Source organism: Trachypithecus francoisi, unplaced genomic scaffold, assembly GCF_009764315.1.
Source record: "Trachypithecus francoisi isolate TF-2019V2 unplaced genomic scaffold, Tfra_2.0 Lachesis_group11, whole genome shotgun sequence".
Classification (NCBI taxonomy): Eukaryota; Metazoa; Chordata; class Mammalia; order Primates; family Cercopithecidae; genus Trachypithecus; species Trachypithecus francoisi.
In genome coordinates this window covers 27,017,887-27,035,701 of record NW_022681456.1, presented here as the reverse complement: position 1 = coordinate 27,035,701, position 17,815 = coordinate 27,017,887, and the positions used below count along the sequence as shown (strand labels likewise).

Below are 17,815 nucleotides of genomic sequence, written 5' to 3'. Positions count from 1 at the left end.
TTCAAAAACCCATTCCAACCACCTCTAGACCAACCATGGCACAACTGGCCACTCCTTCCTCTTGGCCCAATACACCCAACTATAGCACGTTTCTTTATAATACCTACCATTTTACATGACTGTCATCCCCACTGGGCTAGTCCTGTACATTTTAATTCACTGATACTTAGCAAAATGCCTGGCTATCGGCCCAATAAATGTTTGTTGAATGAATGAACACTATTGAATGAATGAACAAGACTGAGCTGCATTATTTGGTTTAAGAACTCTAACTGCCCCACCACCAGAAATATGTGAATTCCTAATATATTCCTTTTATTTATTTTCACCTCTTGAATTTGCATTTATCAGACACTTGTCAATGTTTTCATTTATAATATTAATGAGAATCTATTAAACCACTCCATAGTCAGAAATTAGCAACCGCAGAAATGATGGCAGAAGAAAGAGCAAGAACACACTCAATGCAACCAATTGGCCTGAGAAGGAAATGAATTTAATTTTTTCCATGCATGCGACTTTACGCTGTTCTGCACCCTCCCCAAGTGGGTGAAAGTAGCCATTTAAAGCACACGTGTCAATACTTAAGACTTTAAAATAAAAAGTAAAATGGTTTTGAAATAAAAATAGAAATGATTTACAGAGCCTGTCCTGATTTGCTGACGGCTTTGGGAAAAACTTCCAGCTCCGAGTTGTGAAGCTTTGAGGGATCCAGAGTGCCTGACAGCAATCCAGAGATGAGGGGCCCTTCAGCCTGAAAGGGGGACAACAAGCCACAGGGCCTCAGGTCCTAGCCACCCTCTACTCCCTAGGTGGGAAAGAAGAAATCTCTTGCAGCCCCAGGCTCTGGAACACGACAGATGTTCCACAGGCCAAATGGACCTGCACTGGTGTCAGTGGATGGTAGAGGATGCTGTCCCAGTTAAAGCAAGGATGAGGTACAAAGCTTAGCCCTGCCATTTCCTAATGAATGATCTTGTATGAAGCTTCTCAGCCTGCTGTCCCTCTGTGAAATATAGTCCTACCTCAGGGGACTATAAGGAGGAATAACAGGTTATTACACATGCTGAGCACGAGACCTGGCACACAGGTACTCAATAAACAGCATGTGGTTTTTATTGGGTGGAGGGTGGAAGGCAATCCAGGGAAGAAAACACGCCCAGGTGTGCACTAGGGCTGAAGGTCACTCAGATGGTCTGAGACACTGGTTCTCAACCGTGGCTGGACATCAGAATCAGAGAGGGAGCCTTTGAAATACTAGTGCTGGCTGGGTACGGTAGCTCACGCCTGTAATCCCAGCACTTTGGGAGGCCAAGGCGGGCGGATCACAAGGTCAGGAGATTGAGACCATCCTGGTTAACACGGTGAAACCCCGTCTCTACCAAAAATACAAAAAAAAGTAGCCGGGCATGGTGGCCGGTGCCTGTATTCCCAGCTACTCAGGAGGCTGAGGCAGAATGGCCAGAACCCGGGAGGCGGAGCTTGCAGTGAGCTGAGATTGCACCACTGCACTCCAGCCTGGATGACAGAGCGAGACTCTGTCTCAAAAAAAAAAAAAAAAAAATGCCAGCGCCAGACTCTTTATGCCTATTCAATCGGCATCCGTTGGGGCAGGGCCCAGGCATTTTTTAAAGCTCCCAGGAAGATTCTAATAGGTAGTAAGGGTTGAGGTCCTATGCTTGAAGCTAAGAGCTGGAGACAAGTAATCATTGAACACACTTGCTAACAGTCCATCAAAGGAGGCCCCCAGCCCAAGAGTGAGGCCATCTTGGTTTCAGAATTAAAAGAAAAAACAGCTTTAAAACAATAAACGTACCTATTTGCTAATTGTTTATACCACATGCTAATAAAATACATCATAATTACGAAATTCTCAAAATGCAACCACTCTGGAAAAGTCATAACAAAGCTCAAGTGTTTATTAAGAATTAAAAATACTGTAAATAAGCCATACAGTTCATTTCACAGTAAACTAAACAAAACCTTTTTTTTTTTGTACTTTTCAGGTTTTTTTGTTTTTTTTTTTTTTCAATTTTTTTGGAAGGGCAAGACAGCCATTAAAGAACAATACAGCTCAGAGGGAAGGGAGATACAGCAAACAATTACAGAAACGCAGTATGCACGCTTCTTGCTGACAGACAGGGCTGCCCAGGCAGCAAACCTCCTCATGGACATCATGTTAAAATAAAAGGACTTGGCCTACATTCCCCAGGGAGAACCCCCATTCCACTGTGGACAGCTCTCCTAACGCATTTTTTGGAAGAACCCAAGGACTCCCCTTTCTGGGAGTCTAAACCTCTGTGTTCCTTGGTGACCTCCCGAGAGAGAACACGGGCCGGCAGTGGGGACAGAGGTCTGGTGTAGTGCTTCACATTCAGAACCGTCTGGATGCTTTGCATAGTTACCTCTGATATCATAAGATGCGTCAGGAAGACAAATGACACACACACCACAGGGGAAGGCGGCCCTCAAGCAGCGGATTCCTTTCAAAGAAAGACCCAGGGGCTTCTCCCCTCCTCATTCAGAGCTGACAGCTATGAGCTTTAACCGGTTCAAAGTGGAAGACAAGTGAGAGATATCTCAAAAATTTTGGCCAGAAGTACAAAAAAAAAAAAAAAGTAAAATTAATTTTCCTTAAAGACAACTGGAAATAAAAGTGTCCCCCAAAACCACCTTTTTTTACTTGAAATCTGCCAGCCAGACAGGATTTCTGAGGTTAATCTGCTTCTGTTAATCCTCAGTTGAAGCCTTTATCATTTTTCTCTGACTAGAGACATCCATGAAAAGCCACCTGTTATTCACAGCGGCTGCGCTTCAGGAAACTAACCAAACTCTGAAGCAGAGAACTTAAAACATTGTCAATAAATTAACTGGGCACGAAAATACAATGCCTTGGTGTTCAGGTGGTGACAACTGCTCTTTAAGAGGGGACAAGAAATCGGGGGCTGGGGGACACATGGGAGAAAACCACACATTTTTTGGTCATGAGAAATTGGACTTTAAATCCGTGCCCTGCACACGCAACTCATTTAGACCTTTTCGTGAATCTTCTCCACTTTCACGAACAACCTATCCAGATCATTCCTCAGGTCATCTAGTAAACCCTTGGCTGATTCCAGGTTGTTCTCGTTGCTTTCTATTTTGACCGAGTATGCAACCAAACTGTCCACAGCAGTCCTGAGCATTTTCAAGTCTGCCTCCACTTGGCTGACTGAGGCTTTCAGGTTGTCTAAAGAAGAAAGTCTGTCCAGGAAGTCCTGAGGAGGCAGACGGGCGGCCTGGGCTTGGTCCTGACTGAGCAGCGTGTGCACCTGCTCCTGCACTTTCTGGAGTGATTCCACGGTGCTGGGGAGCTCGCCCACACTCCTCTTCAGCTCCTCCACGTCGCCGTAGAGCACCAGCTGGGCCTCACCCAGGCTCCGCACCGTGCTGGCCAGGCCATCCTGGTCTGCCTCCGAGGACCCCAGGCCTTCCAGGCGCCCCTGCAGGGCGGCCAGGCGCTGCTCATGCTCCTGGCTCTTGGACAGGAGGGACTCCAGGCTCTCGGTCTGACGCGCAGAAGCCACCTGCATGGAGAGCACCCCATCCTCCACGTGCTGGAGCCTGGAGTCCAGTCCCTGACTCTTTTGCTGGAGCGCCTCAAAGGCTTCCGAGTGTCTGAAGCCTCCATCTTCCTTCGGCCCGTGGGAATCGGACTTCAGCTGGCGGAGCTCTTCCTCCAGTCTCTGGATCTCCTCCGGGAGGCGGGAGACGGACTCTTCGGACCTGAGAAGCTTCTCCGTGAGGGCCTGCAGGGCGAGCCGCTCCGTGTCGGCCGCCTCCTTGAAAGCCTGCTGCTCCTGCTTGAGGCTCACCAGCTCGCGGACCTCGGTATAGACGTCAGACTCCATAGTCTGAAGGGTGCTTCTCAGGGCCTCCATGTCCCACTCTCTGGACTTGGCTGAGGTCTGTATCTCCTTCACAGCTTCCTTCAAGGCTTTCAAATCCTGCTTGTGCCCCTCGGATTCTTCCAGGGAGGCAACCTTTGCCTTCACGTCGTTGATCTCCTTCTGGCTCCTCTTCTGGACTTCTGTGAAGATGGCGATGTTGTCGTTGATGGATTTGGTGAGCTCTGTCAGTCGCTCCTCCACCGTGTTCTCCAGGGATGTGAAGTCCCGCTCCCGGGCGTCCTTCACCACATGGATCCCATCCGAGAGGTCTTTGAGAATCTCATTCTGGAGTTTCTGCAGCACTTCACTGATCCGGCTGACCTCACTCTCCCCTTGCTTCACAGCTTTCTCTGTGAGGTCTTGTTTATGTTGGGAGCTTCTCAAGATGGACTCAAAAGTTCCAAATGTGGCTTGCAAAGACTGCACCTGTAATCAAAATCCAGACGTTAATTGCTGAGAAGACCTGATGAGTTTCACATGATAGAACTTTTTTTGTCTGTCCAGCTTCCAGGTCCTGTTTTTTCCAGAATGGCACCACAATTTTCCTTTGGAGAAACATCCTTCCACACATAGTCCATATGGTTTTGATGACCAACCCTAGAGCCCCCTTCTAGTGCTCCAGGGACGATTTATAACTCAGGCCTGACTAATCAGGCTGGACAGCACAATGATTAATAACATGGGTTTTAGCCTGATGTGGCACATGGTGCCACTTTTAATACTTAATACTTTGTTGCAAAAAAAAACAAAGAAAAGACAGAAAACAAAAACCTGACTCTGTCAAGTCCCTCGGTCTAACCATCACGCAGGAGAGACATGTCATGAGGATGCAATCAGCCGAACCCACAATGTGAAAAATTCTACAGGACAAAGAACCAGGATCTTCAACAACTAAGTGGCATTTTAAAAGAAGGAAAGACAGGAAACTTACAGGCCGAAAGAAATTTAGGAAAATTTTCAATCAAATGTAATGTGTGGATCTTACACAGATCCTGATTTGAACAAACCAACTGTTAAAAAAGACATCTTTGAGCTGGGCCTAGTGGTGTCCACCTGTAGTCCCAGCTACTTGGGAAGCTAAGGTGACAGGTTGCCTTGAGCCCAGGAGTTCAAGTCCAGCCTGGGCAACAGAGTGAGGTCCTGTGTCTAAAACAACACAAAAATTTAAAAATAAATAAATACATTTTTTAAAGCCATTTTTGAAATAATCTAGGAACTGTGATTCTGGACTGGGTGTCCGATGATACTCAAGAAATACTGTAAACTTTGTTAGGTATGACATGCTGTGTTCTGTTAAAACAAACGGAAAGGAATAGGAAGGAAAGGAAAGGAACCCTTATCAGTTGGAAATAAATCCTAAAATGCTTCAGGTAAACTAAGAATGTCAGCCAGGGATTCATTTTAAAACTAATTCCTAATTCACTATCCCCTGGATCTGCCAGGACAACACAGGCTCTTCAGAGGCCCTAGAGCTGAACTGCCAACATTTTCTGAAGCCCTGGACCCACTTCTGCCCAGTAAATTTTCTGGCTTCAGGACAGGAAAGCCACTCTGCTTATGCTATGGCCATTCAACAGCAACAGCATCTGGAGAACAAGGGAGACCAGGTTGGGCACCCATAGGGCAAGAGAGTGGTTCAGAATCAGACTTCTAACTCCAGCCAAAAAAAAAAAAGGCAGATGGCAGGGGTGCTGATGGAATGAAAAAAGAATGGCAAAACATCAGTAATTCTTGAAACTGGGGTTCATTATATTGCTCTTTTTTTGTTTATGCTTGAACACTGCCATGATAAAAAGTTAAAAAATAAAAAGAATCTGTCCACTGGCAAGGACTCTTGAGCCAGACTGCCTAGGTTCAAATCCTAGCTTGAACACTTAATTCACTTAATTCACACTGCAGTGTGATCTTAGGGAAGTTATTTAGCCTATCTGTACCTTGGTTTCCTCAGTTGAAGGATAGGAAAACAGTACCAGCCTCATATGATTGTCTATATGAGGATTAAGTGAATTAATAATATATCAAATACTTAAACTGTGCCCAGAACATAGTGAACGCTCAATACATGGCAGCTATCATCATCGTGATTATTTCTCGTTTCTTCTGAAGTACCTGGTGAGTATGCAGATTCCTAGAACTATCCTCAGCCCAATGCCAAAAGGCAGGAGGATAAACTGAAGCGGAATGTGAACAGCACACCTCGGCTCTTGTGCCAGCCCCACCAGTAACCAGCTCTGTAAGCACGAAGAGTCACATTCACTTTCCAAGTCCCAGGCTCATCATCCAGTAGCAAATAAGTCTCTAAAGTGCTGTCTAGCTCCATCGGTCTGTTTTAAGGCAGATTAGAATAAGGTTCTCAGGGGCTCCAGAATACTAGACAATTTCCCTGCCCAACCAAATACAACCCAAGTCTTAAAGGACACTCTGTGAAAGTACTGGAGAGAGCCCATCTTTGAAACTAGGTTACTAAATCACAGTGTCTGCCTGTTCTAAGCATAGCACTCAGAACAGAGGTGTGAGCAGGTGAGCACGGTACCTTCAACATGGCAGGCTTTCATCCAGTGTTTTTTGATGGAATCACAAAATGAAGAAGTTCAAGCAAAGCCTGATGAGCTGGCCCATGTCTCCTCTGATCCCTGCCAGCCCTGACCTGGGCTGGCTCTTCACAAATGGTTAGGAAGGAGACTAGAACAGAAATTATACCTAACCCCCAACACTATAAAAAGAACATGGTGTTCCCCTACTGAGGGTACTATGAGTTGTGCATCCTTATGTGAAAATAACTCATTATAATCAATATGCATAGGAAATATCTGTTCCCCCAACAAATGTGGGATGCCCACTAAGTGGTGGGCAGCGGGCAAGATGCCAGAGATGAAATAATGGTTAGGATCCTTGCCCTCAAGGTTACTACACCATAGGGTGGGGGCACTGGGTGTTAGCAGTGGTTGACATTCAACTGGGCACTTACGATGGACCAATAACTATACAAAGGACTTCAGACACATTTCAGACACATCATCTCATTACACCCTCATTATCATCTCATGAGTTGGTGGCTCCCAATGATCTCCATTTTACTAATGAGGAAACTGGTAAGTGGTAGGCTCAAATGTCAAAATCCCAAAATGCTTGATTTCAGAACCTGAGTTCTTAACCACTATGTGATATGCTCAGACAGGGGCACTGACTTCCAAGTGCCCTGAGTACCTGGAAGAGAGGCTGCCAATTCCTGATGCCCTGACTCCTTAGGCAGAGAATCTAGACAAGAAAACAAAAGAAATACGAACAGGGAACTCACTCTTCCACAAATAGGTCCTCGTCTCATTAAACTGTCCCTACCAGGCCTAAGCCTACTCCTACCATTCTTTTTTTTTTTTTTTTTTGAGATGGAGTCTCGCTCTGTCGCCCAGGCTGGAGTGCAGTGGTGCAATCTTGGCTCGCTGCAAGCTCTGCCTCTTGGGTTCACACCATTCTCCTGCCTCAGCCTCCCGAGTAGCTGGGACAACAGGCACCCGCCACCACGCCTGGCTAGTTTTTTATATTTTTTTAGTAGAGACGGGGTTTCACCGTGTTAGCCAGGATGGTCTCGATCTCTTGACCTCGTGATCCACCCACCTCAGCCTCCCAAAGTGCTGGGATTACAGGCGTGAGCCACCGCGCCCAGCCTACCATTCTTTATATCACGCTGGATCTGCCAGGGCAACACAGGCTCTTCAGAAGGTCTAGAGATGAACTGCCAACACTTTCTGAAGCCCAGGACTCACTTGTACCTGCTGAATCCTCTGGGTAAGGACAGGCCAGCCTCTCTGCCTGTGCTACAGTCATTCAGAAGATTTGAGCCATTCTCCAATAACAAGAATATCTGGAGGACAAGAGACAGGTGGGCACCCAACTCCAGCTACACCACTTATGGTCTGTGTGTGACCTTGAATGAGTGACACAGCCAGTCCTCAGCCGCCCCATCTGCAAAATGGTGCTACTAAATGATACCTGCATCAGAGGGTGGCTGGAAGAACAGAAATCATGACTATAAAGCATTTAATAGCATGGCTGACTGACAGTGAACACTAATTATGAATACTGTAAGTATACTTCCCTGCTATGAACCAAACTCCAACCCCCAATAAGTCACCAAGAGTTATAAAGGGGTTCAAACTTAGGATGTCAGAGAACCAAACACAACTGGTTCCTCAATGCAAAATAATTATTTCCTGGTCACCCCAAAGATGCAGACAGAGTGGCCACATTCTGTGGCAAATCCTAACACTGTTGTGGCCATGTTCTGAGTCTCAAGTCAATGAAACATTTATTGGGCACCTACTATGTACTAGGCTAAATAGCGGAGTGGTTAATAGTGTTCTAGGAGTTAGACAACAGTTTGGATCCTAGCCCAGCCACTTACTCGCTATATAACCGCTCAGCCACTTAGCCTCACTTAGTCACTTTTCTCCTCTGTCAAAGAGGGCTGATAATAGTTCCTACCTCTTGGGGTTGTTGTGAGAGTCAGGAGATGATGCATTTTCAAATGCTTTGCATAGTGCCTGGCACGTAATAAGTGCACCACAAATATGACACATTAAATTATAGTTTTATTACACTACTAAATTAAAAGAAAAGTGGTCAGCCAGGCGCAGTGGCTCACATCTGTAGTCCCAGCACTTTGAGAGGCCAAGGCAGGAGGACCGCTTGAGCCCAGGAGTTTGAGACCAACCTAAGCAACACGGCAAGACCCTGACTCTACCAAAAATTTAAAAAATAAATAGCTGGACGTGCTTGTGTGTGCCTCTGGTCCCAGCTACTTGTGAGACTGAGGCAAGAGGAATACTTGAGGCCAGGAGCTCAAGGCTGCAGTGAGCTATGATCACACCACTATGCCCCAGCCTGGTGACACAGTGAGAGACCCTGTCTCTATGAAATATAAAATATGAAATAAAAAAAAGAGAAGTCACTATTTCAACGATTTTAGAGCCATGAGGATTCTTAAAAGTCCGGATGGAGCCCTCTTCTCATTGTGTGGAAGGGAAAACTGAGCCCCAAAGAAGAAAGTGATCTATATACATAGCTCTGATGGAGACGGGGTGAAGAAGCAGAAAGAAGAGACTAAGGGAGGGGCAGGGAGCAGCACAGAGAATTAACCTGGATTCAAGACCTTCCCTATTTTGGCCTCAACTTCCAACCTCCCCTCTCTCACAATTTCCTAAATGTAACTCTGCCACTGGCACGGTAGCCACCTCCTCTCTCTCAAACATGCTCAAAATAGTGCCCCTGCCACGGTGTTCGTCACACTTCTTCTCTCAACATTTATCGATCACCGGCTAGATGGCTGGTACTACCCTGGCCACCAGGATACAGGCGAAATTCCACACCCTCCCTCTTCTGAACTTTCATGGGAGTTACCCTCAACTGACACCTCCTTATGTGCTGCACAAGTGATTCGTGTCTTTTGCTCCTTCATACCCTCCCACAAAGCCTACACAGAGCCACGCAACTGTCAAACTTTAATAAATATTATGATTGATTAGTAAGTAGGTGGATGAAAGAGAAGAAACAGAGGCTAGTGATTATACTCCAGCAGTATGTCTATTTTTTAAGAATGGTTTGACATTCAGGATAGGCAAAGCAGCACTGCCTACTTAATTCCCTTAGAAAAGTCACCTCCCTTGGCCTGCAGCGTTTAGCAGGCTGACTCATTCCAGTTGTTCTGCCTTTTTTTTTTTTGAGATGGAGTCTCGCTCTATGGTTCAGGCTGGGGTGCACTGGCAGGATCTCTGCTCACTGCAACCTCTGCCTCCTGGGTTCAAGTAATTCTCCTGCCTCAGCCTCCTGAGTAGCTGGGACTACAGGCATGCGTCACCACGCCCCACTAATTTTGGTATTTTTAGTAGACACGGGGTTTCACCATGTTGGCCAGGCTGCTCTCAAACTCCTGACCTCAGGTGATCCGCCCGCCTCGGCCTCCTAAAGCGCCGGGATTACAGGAATGAGCCACCACGCCCGGCCGTGCTCTGCCAGTCTTAAGAGGAAACTCCTAGTCCTGCACACTCAACAAAAGCAGAGAGCAACTTGGCAGGACAGACAGCATGCTGGGAAGAGGAGGCAGCGGCTCCGGGATCAGAAGTGGCGGGATTTTTTGTTTCAGTCTTGCAACCAACTTTCATTGGGCAATGACATAGTGAGGAGTGAATGAGAGAAAAGGGGCCGTACTTGGTATGGAAAAACCACAGAAGGGCGGAAGCTGAGCACCTTCGCCTTGAGAGTTGGGTCCGTCCATACCTGAAATGAACCCCTGTGGACCCTTAACGAACAGGGCAGTGGACTAGACATTTGCATGTGTCTGCCACTCACCAGCTGGGGACTTTGTCAACTCACTGCTCTGTCTAAACCTCAATGTTCTGCTCTGGAAAATGAAATCAAAACTGTTAGTCCTCCCTCTCTCCCAGGGTGGCTATAAAAATTAGGTAATATATGAGTAAGCATTCTAAACACCATATAAATGTGGCTAGAAGTATTATTCACCAGTATGATCTAGTATTTTTGGCCCTCCCCTTCCCCTAAAGCTGAACTAGGGCCGGGCGCAGTGGCTCACGCCTGTAATCCAAGCATTCTGGGAGGCCGAGGCAGGCGGATCACTTGAGGTCAGAAGTTCGAAACCAGCCTGACCAACATGGTGAAACCTTGTCTCTACTACTACTAAAAAATTAGCCAGGCGTGGTGGCACATGCCTGTAATCCTGTAATCCCAGCTACTCAGGAGGCTGAAGGAGGAGAATCGCTAGAACCTGGGAGGCAGAGGTTGCAGTGAGCTGAGATCACACCACTGCACTCCAGCCTGGACGCCAGAGCCACACTCCCTCTCAAAAGAAAACCCAAAAAAAGCTGAAGTAGGACTACGACAAAGGCCTACCTGGGCAGGCTGGTCCAATACAGGACAAGGGACCTAAAGATAGATGGTATTTCATTTGGACCTGCAAATGAGTAAGAATGCCAGCTCCGGGTCTATTAAAAACCCCGCTGGGATGTCTCCCACAGGCAGAGCTGAGGTGGGGCCTTGCCTGAGGCTTCCAGGGATGCGCTGGCTTCCCTTTCAATCTCCTTTTTAGACAACTCTGCCCATTCAGCGGTTCCTAATCCAGAAAGAATGGGCTCCCCGGAGCCTGCCGGCTTCCTTACAGGTCACCGCTAATGCCCTGTGACAGGCCCTTGGCCCACCCTGCCAGGCAAGCCTGGCCATCCTCGCGGCGGCCCATCCCTCGGGGCCGATTCCTCCGCAGCCATTAACAAAGGGGGTCTGGGGACTGCCTCAAAACTAGGGGGCCGCATGGAGGGGGTGTCTAGGCCAGGGCCCGCCAAGGAGGAGCGACCGGCTCCCGCCTCGGGGCCTGGGCAGACAGCGCTAGGGGCCGGTCAGGAAGCACGAAGGGGCCCGGCCGTGGGTCCAGAGGCCGCAGTCGATGGGGACAGTGGGGGGGCCGGGGGTACCCACCTTCTGCTCGACGCCCTGCAAGCCCTGGCCCAGCTCCTCCCTTTGCCGGGAGAAGTCCTGGTGGCTGCGCCGGACCTGCTGGACCTCCTCCAGGACGTGGTGGACGCACCAGCCTGAGAAAGCGGCCGCCGCCACCAGGGCGAGGTAGAAGAGAAAGTTGAGCGCCCTGCCGAGCCTGCGCGAGCAGGACGCCGAGGACGAGGCGGCGGCGGCCGAGGAGGAGGACGAGGAGGAGGACTTGCCGCCGCCGCCGCCGCCGCGGTGGCCGCCCTTGCCATGCGCCTGGTTCTGCGGGTGCTGCTGCGGGTGCTGCTGCGGGTGCTGCTGCGGGTGCGGCGCGGGCGGCGGCGGCTGCTGCGGCGCCGGAGGCGGCTTCTTCGCCACGTCATCCGCGCCGCCCGACGGGTGGGCACCCTTCTCCGAGGGGCTTGCGGCGCCGTGGCCGCCCTTGGAGCCCCTTTGTTTGGCCGAGGGCATGGCGGGCGCGGCGGCGGCTCAGGCCGCGGGCTGGGAGGCGAGCGAGCGCGGCGCGCGGCCCGGGAAACTTGCTGGGGCTCCCCCGGGACTGGGCGAGCGGCACGCGGGCGCTAGTGGCGTCGGAGCGGCCGAGAGGACTAGCGGCCGGGGAAGGAGGCCGGGCCGAGGAGGCGGGAGGAGGGGGCCTGCCTCCGCCGCTGCGGCGCCGACCCCGCCTCCCGGTAAGGGAGGCCGAGCGAGCCGAGCCGGGAGAGCCTGCCACGCACGCCGGCCCGGCGGCCCCTCCTCCCCGTCGCCACGACCCCGGAGAGGGAGGGCCGGGCGGGGTCTACGGGGGCCGGGAAGCCGGCGCGGGGGCGGCCGGGCGCGGGGCGGGGCCCGGCGGGGTCTGCGGAGGCTGAGGCGGGCGCCGATGTGGCCGCGAGGGGAGAGGAGAGGAGCGGAGGGGAGGGGAGGGGAGGGGAGGGGAAGCGGCTGAGGTGGGGCTGGCGGCCGGGCGGGTTCCATGCAGGATGGGGACGGAGGGCCAGGTCGACCCCAGCCGGGGCGTGCGGGCCAGCAGGGTCGACGGGGGCCGGGGATGGGCGGCCAGGCGGGGTCAGAGGGACGAAAGCCGGGGGGTGACCCTGCGCCGCGGGCTAAGCGCGACCCCCTCCCTTCCCGACCTGTGCGGAGAGGAGAGAAATGAAGGGGGGCGCCCAAGGAGCCCTGGCCCCGGCAGTGGGAGTCAGCGGATGGGAACAGATCGCCCTTCCTTTCCGCCGGGAATTGGGGGAATCCCCCTGCTTTCACCCTCCCAGCCCGCCATGAGGTTGGGCTTTGTCCTTTGCCTTGGGTTTGAAGGCGGAGGCACAAAGGGCTGTCCAAAATCCAGCCAGCTTCGGAGGCATGTTTGGTGCGAGTTAGCAAAGATTCTCGACTGCGGTAAGTCTGTTCAAGGGGACGCATTCACCGAGCGTCCCCGTTAGCCAAGTTAGCCTGCTGTGGCCAGCTCTTTACTTTTTCCCCCCGAAGTCCCTTCAGCTCTGTTTTCCCTTTGGGGGTCATGAAGTTTGTCCACGGCCCCTACTCCGGGCAGCCTGTGGGATGGGTGCTGCAGAGCCAGCAGCAGCCGCACAGAAAGAGGCAGATCAGGGTTGTCACCCCTACTTTTGTAAAAGGAAATCTAGTATTGCCAGGCTGTGTGCTTAGCGACTCACATATGTTCTGGAAACCTCACGAAAGCCCTGTGAGGTGGAAATTATTTTATCCATTTTGTAGGAAGGAAATTGAGACTAAGCAAGCCGGCTTCGGATTGGCCCAAGGTCACATATAGTCATCATTCGAACCTCACTCAGTCCGCTTCTTTCTGAAGTCTATGCAGCTGAATCACTTCAGAATGGGAAGGAAACGGGAGCCCAGGGAAGTTAAGCAACTTGCCCACTCACTAAGTCTAGTAGGTGCCGGGGCAGGGACAGAACTCACTCAGTTCCACTGCTTTCCCCAGTTCCTGGTGAGTGGTGTGTGCCTGGCCCTGTGTGCACCTGGCACTGTGTGTGGTAGGAATGTTGTTTCTTCTGTCTGTAACCTCCTCCCAGTTCTGTTAACAAAGACAAAACCATGCCCTGCCCTTAAAGCCTATAGGGTTCAAATGCCACCTCTTCAGTGGTACTTTCCCTATAACACCACTTGATACCTCTCATGGGACTCAGCAAGTAATTGCAACGAGAGGCATATATGTTGGTTCAATATAGCAAACCTTTGTTGAAGGCCCACTAAGTGCCAGGTATGTCTCCCCTCCTTGAGGACTGGAAGCAACCATAGTTTGTATTTCTCCTTCTTTCTCGCTTTATAAGTCGCTACTAAAAGCCTCTAGTGAATGAATGAACACCTGTGTGCCTGCCCTCAAAGAGCCTGCATTACACTTGGAGAAATATACAAAAACCTGTTAAGGGCTAACTTAGGTTAATTGGGAATATAAATGTAAAGAGATTTGGAAAGCAAACCATTGAGCTGTACATGGGCAGGCTTTGGGGGCAGAAAGACCTTGAGCAATGCCTTGAAGAATGATTTGCATATGAGAGCAGGGAGGATATTTCTGTGGCGGAAATGGGGTGAGCCCAGGACACCTGTTGGACATGAGGGTGTGTTCTACATGTAGAGAAGAAAGAGATGAACTGGGTGAAGCGGGTCCAGATTGCAGAAGGCTGTAAAAGCCAAGCTGGCAGATAGAAGAATCGCTATTAGTGTGGGAGGACAGAGTAAATTATAGCAGGTTCTGGACTAGAAATACAACCATCTGCCCCAGTCAGAGAGGAACATACCTACTTCAGCTAAATACCAGGAGCTATTGTAGGAGCCTCCTGGTTCAACAGGGCGTAGGTCTCTGACCTGTGGGGCGGGGAGACAGCAGAGGAAATCAGAAGACTCACTCATCCCAAGAACCTTGTTTAAAAACTATTCAGCTAAGTTTGGGTTGTGCTGTTAAAATCTCTAGTGCACAAAAAGAGGTTATCTCCCTTCAAGCAGTTCTCCATGTTAGGGGCAGAGGCAGTAATAACTGGTAAAGCAGCTTGCTGCCAAGATCTGGCCTTGGAAGCAAGAGCCCTACTCCTTACTCCTTTAGTGCTACTACCAAAGTGTGTGACCTTGAGAAGTATCCCTAAACTCCTCTCTAGATTTCAGTCACCCTTTCTGTAAGTGCATCTTTAAGGACCTTTCTTATTATTAATCTGTTTCTTAGAGAAATAGTCATCTGATACTTATCAAAAATAATTCAGTGATATTTAAATTCTTAAAAATTGATCCAGGCCAAGTACAGTGCCTCACACCTATAATCCCAACTATGTGAGGCCAAGCCAGGAAGATCACTTGAGGCCAGGAGTTCCAAGACCAGCCTGGATAACAGCAAGACCACAACTCCACCAAAAATAAAAATAAAAATTAGCTGGATGTGGTGGCACTCAGGAGGCTGAGACAGGAGGATCGCTTGAGCCGAGGAGTTCAAGGTTATAGTCAGCTATGATGACACCACTGTACTCCAGCCTGGGCAACAGAGCAAGACCCTGTCTCAGGAAGAAAAAAAAACACCCACACTGTAGGTCAGATATGAGAATGGACAGTTGCTCAATTTTTGCCTCTACTGAGCACTGAATGAATGGAGAGTAAGACGAAGGGACTGTTAGTATTTTCAGCATTTCCCTCTCATTCTTTTCCTCTGGGAGATAGTACATATAATGGTTAAGACATAGGCTGTAGAATAGACTGACTTGGGTTCAAATTCAGCTCCATGACTGACTTTGGAGTGTGATCTCTCTGAACCTCAGTATCTTCAGCTATAAGACAGAAATAATTGCTACCTCACTGGGCCAGGGTCGGTGGCTCAGTGAGGTAGTCCTCCCCAAATCCCAGGACTTGGGGAGGCCGAGGCAGGTGGATTACTTGAACCCAGGAGTTCAAAACCAGCCTGGGCAATATGGCAAAACCCTGTCCCTACAAAAAATACAAAAACAAATCATCCAGGCATGGTGGGGTGTGACTGTAGTCCCAGCTACTTGGGGAGCTGAGGCGAGAGGATCACTTGGGCCTGGAAAGTCAAGGCTGCAGTGAGCCCTGTTCACTATTGCACTCCAGCCTAGGTGATAGAAAGACCCTGTCTCAAAAAAAAAAAAAAAAAACCTTGCTGTTATGACGATTAGACGAGAGACACCATATGATACTGGGCATGTGGCAATGCTTAGTGAATATTGGACAGCTAATACAATTTGCAGAGTCACTGAGGGAAAGTATAGCTTCACAGAGCTGCTGTGTCCAGATTCCAGCGATTTTCTTTCATCATTATTTCTTGGGGCTCCCAGGACCATATGTGGCTTACAAACCACAGGCTAGGATGTGTTTAACGTTAAAAGCAAGCAGTGTGTTTCTCTGAAGTGTGGCTCCACCATGGTGTTCAGTTACACCCAGAGGAGGAGGCTGGTGGGCAGTGATGGAAGTGCATATTCCAGGGCAGGAAGGGATCAACAGCTCTTCCTGGAGACTTCCATTCTCCTACCGCAGTTTCTGAGCACAGCATGCCTCTAGGGGAGTTTCTTTTCTGCTTTTCCTCCCAGTTTTGTCTCCTCTATCCCTTTTCCTTGCTAAAGTGTGTTGGACGGTCAGGAATGTGGGCGGAGAAGAGGGAGAGCTGGAGACATCTCTTCCTTTCATCCAGCTTGTGTAAAAATGCCTCGGAACTCCCTCGTACCACATGCACCATAAATTATAAGGTCGAGCTTTGTAAGCCTGCATCCCTCTTGGCTTTCTGCATGTTGGTTAGAATGCCTAAATAGAAAGCCCCCATTAATGTTGATTGCCTCTTCTCTGTTCCAGGTTGGCAAGGCCCCCAGTGGCCAAGGCATGAGCCTGGATGCCCTGCAAACTGAGTACGTGTTAGGGATAGGGGCCATTCTTTATAGTTTGGCTCTGGAGAGCTAGGACCACTTTTCCCAGCCTCAGGGGTGCACATCCTCAGGAGCTCCCTACTTCCAGATGTTGTACCTCCATGCAGAAGAGGAAGGGCCCAGCTGGGGCACCTCTTGGTTGAGGAATGAGTATGTGACATTTTCGTGTGGGTACATTTTGATGCTACTTTAAAAATAGGCCGAGCACAGTGGCTCACACCTGTAATTCCAGCACTTCGAGAGGCTGAGAGAGGTGGATCACCTGAGGTCAGGAGTTCGAGATCAGCCTGGCCAACATGAAGAAACCCTGCCTCTACTAAAAATACAAAACATTAGCTGGGTGTGGTGGCACACACCTGTAATTCCAGCTACTCGGGAGGCTGAGGCAGGAGAATCGCTTGAATCTGGGAGGCGGAGGTTGCAGTGAGCCAAGATCACGCTACTACACTCCAGCCTACACTCGTATGATGAGGAGGAGGATAATGGTGGTGATTATGACAATGGTGACATTGGGGATGGTCTTGCTCTGTCACAATCAGTCAATCAATACATAAACACCTTTCTAGTTGTTTTTGCAGTCCTAAGATAAGTGCTCAGTAGCATCCCTGCCCTTCTAATGTGAACTTGAGGGAGGGGTAAGACCCAGAGATGGCATGGGGGACGGGATAAGGAAGGCCTACTGTTCATATTACTTGCAAACATAAAATGGTTTTACATTTTGATGCCACTTCGTTAAATTGACTGAATGATATGAACTGACCTTACACCCTCCTTTAAATTCCGGCTAACACATCCATGTCCTCAAGTGGTATCAGTTGATAATGCCCATGAAAATATTTTGTAAACTACAGGGTGCTAAACAATTGCTTACTTGTATTTTCTGTGGGGGACAGTTTGGCGCTATATACAAAGCAGTGAAGTCTCGACAAGAATGATGACGACTACAGTGAGCACAAAATAAAGTCTTTGGGTGTTTTTTTTTTTTTAGGAAACAGGGTCTCGCTCTGTCACCCACGCTGGAGTGCGATGGTGCATAATCTCAGCTCACTGCATAATCTCAGCTCACTGCAACCTCCGCCCCCTGGGTTCAAGTGATTCTCCTGCCTCACCCTCCTGAGTAGCTGAGATTACAGGCCTGTGCCACCACACCCGGCTAAATTTTTTGTATTTTTAATAGAGATGGGGTTACATCATGTTAGCCAGGCTGGTCTTGAACTCCTGGCCTCATATGATCCTCCTGCATCAGCCTTCCAAAGTGTTGGCATTACAGGCGTGAGTGACTGCTCCTGGCACCAAATAAATGCCTAATAAAATAATATTAAAAGTAATAGCAAACTTTTGTTGGGTCTTGCTTATGTGTGGTCATTGTACTAAGCACTCTGCATATATTTTTAAACTTATTTTTTATTCCCATAGGTTTTTGGGTAACAGGTGGTATTTGGTTATGAATAAGTTCTTTAGTGGTGATTTCTGAGATTGTGGTGCACCCATTATATCTTTTAAACTTCA

General features: G+C 49.3%; 1 protein-coding gene across 1 annotated transcript; it reads right to left on the bottom strand.

Moving 5' to 3' along the window:
- Positions 1-1,898: 1,898 nt before the first annotated feature.
- CKAP4 (cytoskeleton associated protein 4) lies at positions 1,899-12,174 on the bottom strand. Its single transcript, XM_033220802.1, has 2 exons — positions 11,412-12,174; positions 1,899-4,355 (listed from the first exon to the last, which is right to left on the bottom strand). Exons 1-2 carry the CDS (start codon positions 11,886-11,888, stop codon positions 3,030-3,032), a joined length of 1,803 nt encoding a protein of 600 aa, XP_033076693.1. The 5' UTR covers positions 11,889-12,174; the 3' UTR covers positions 1,899-3,029.
- Positions 12,175-17,815: the final 5,641 nt, after the last annotated feature.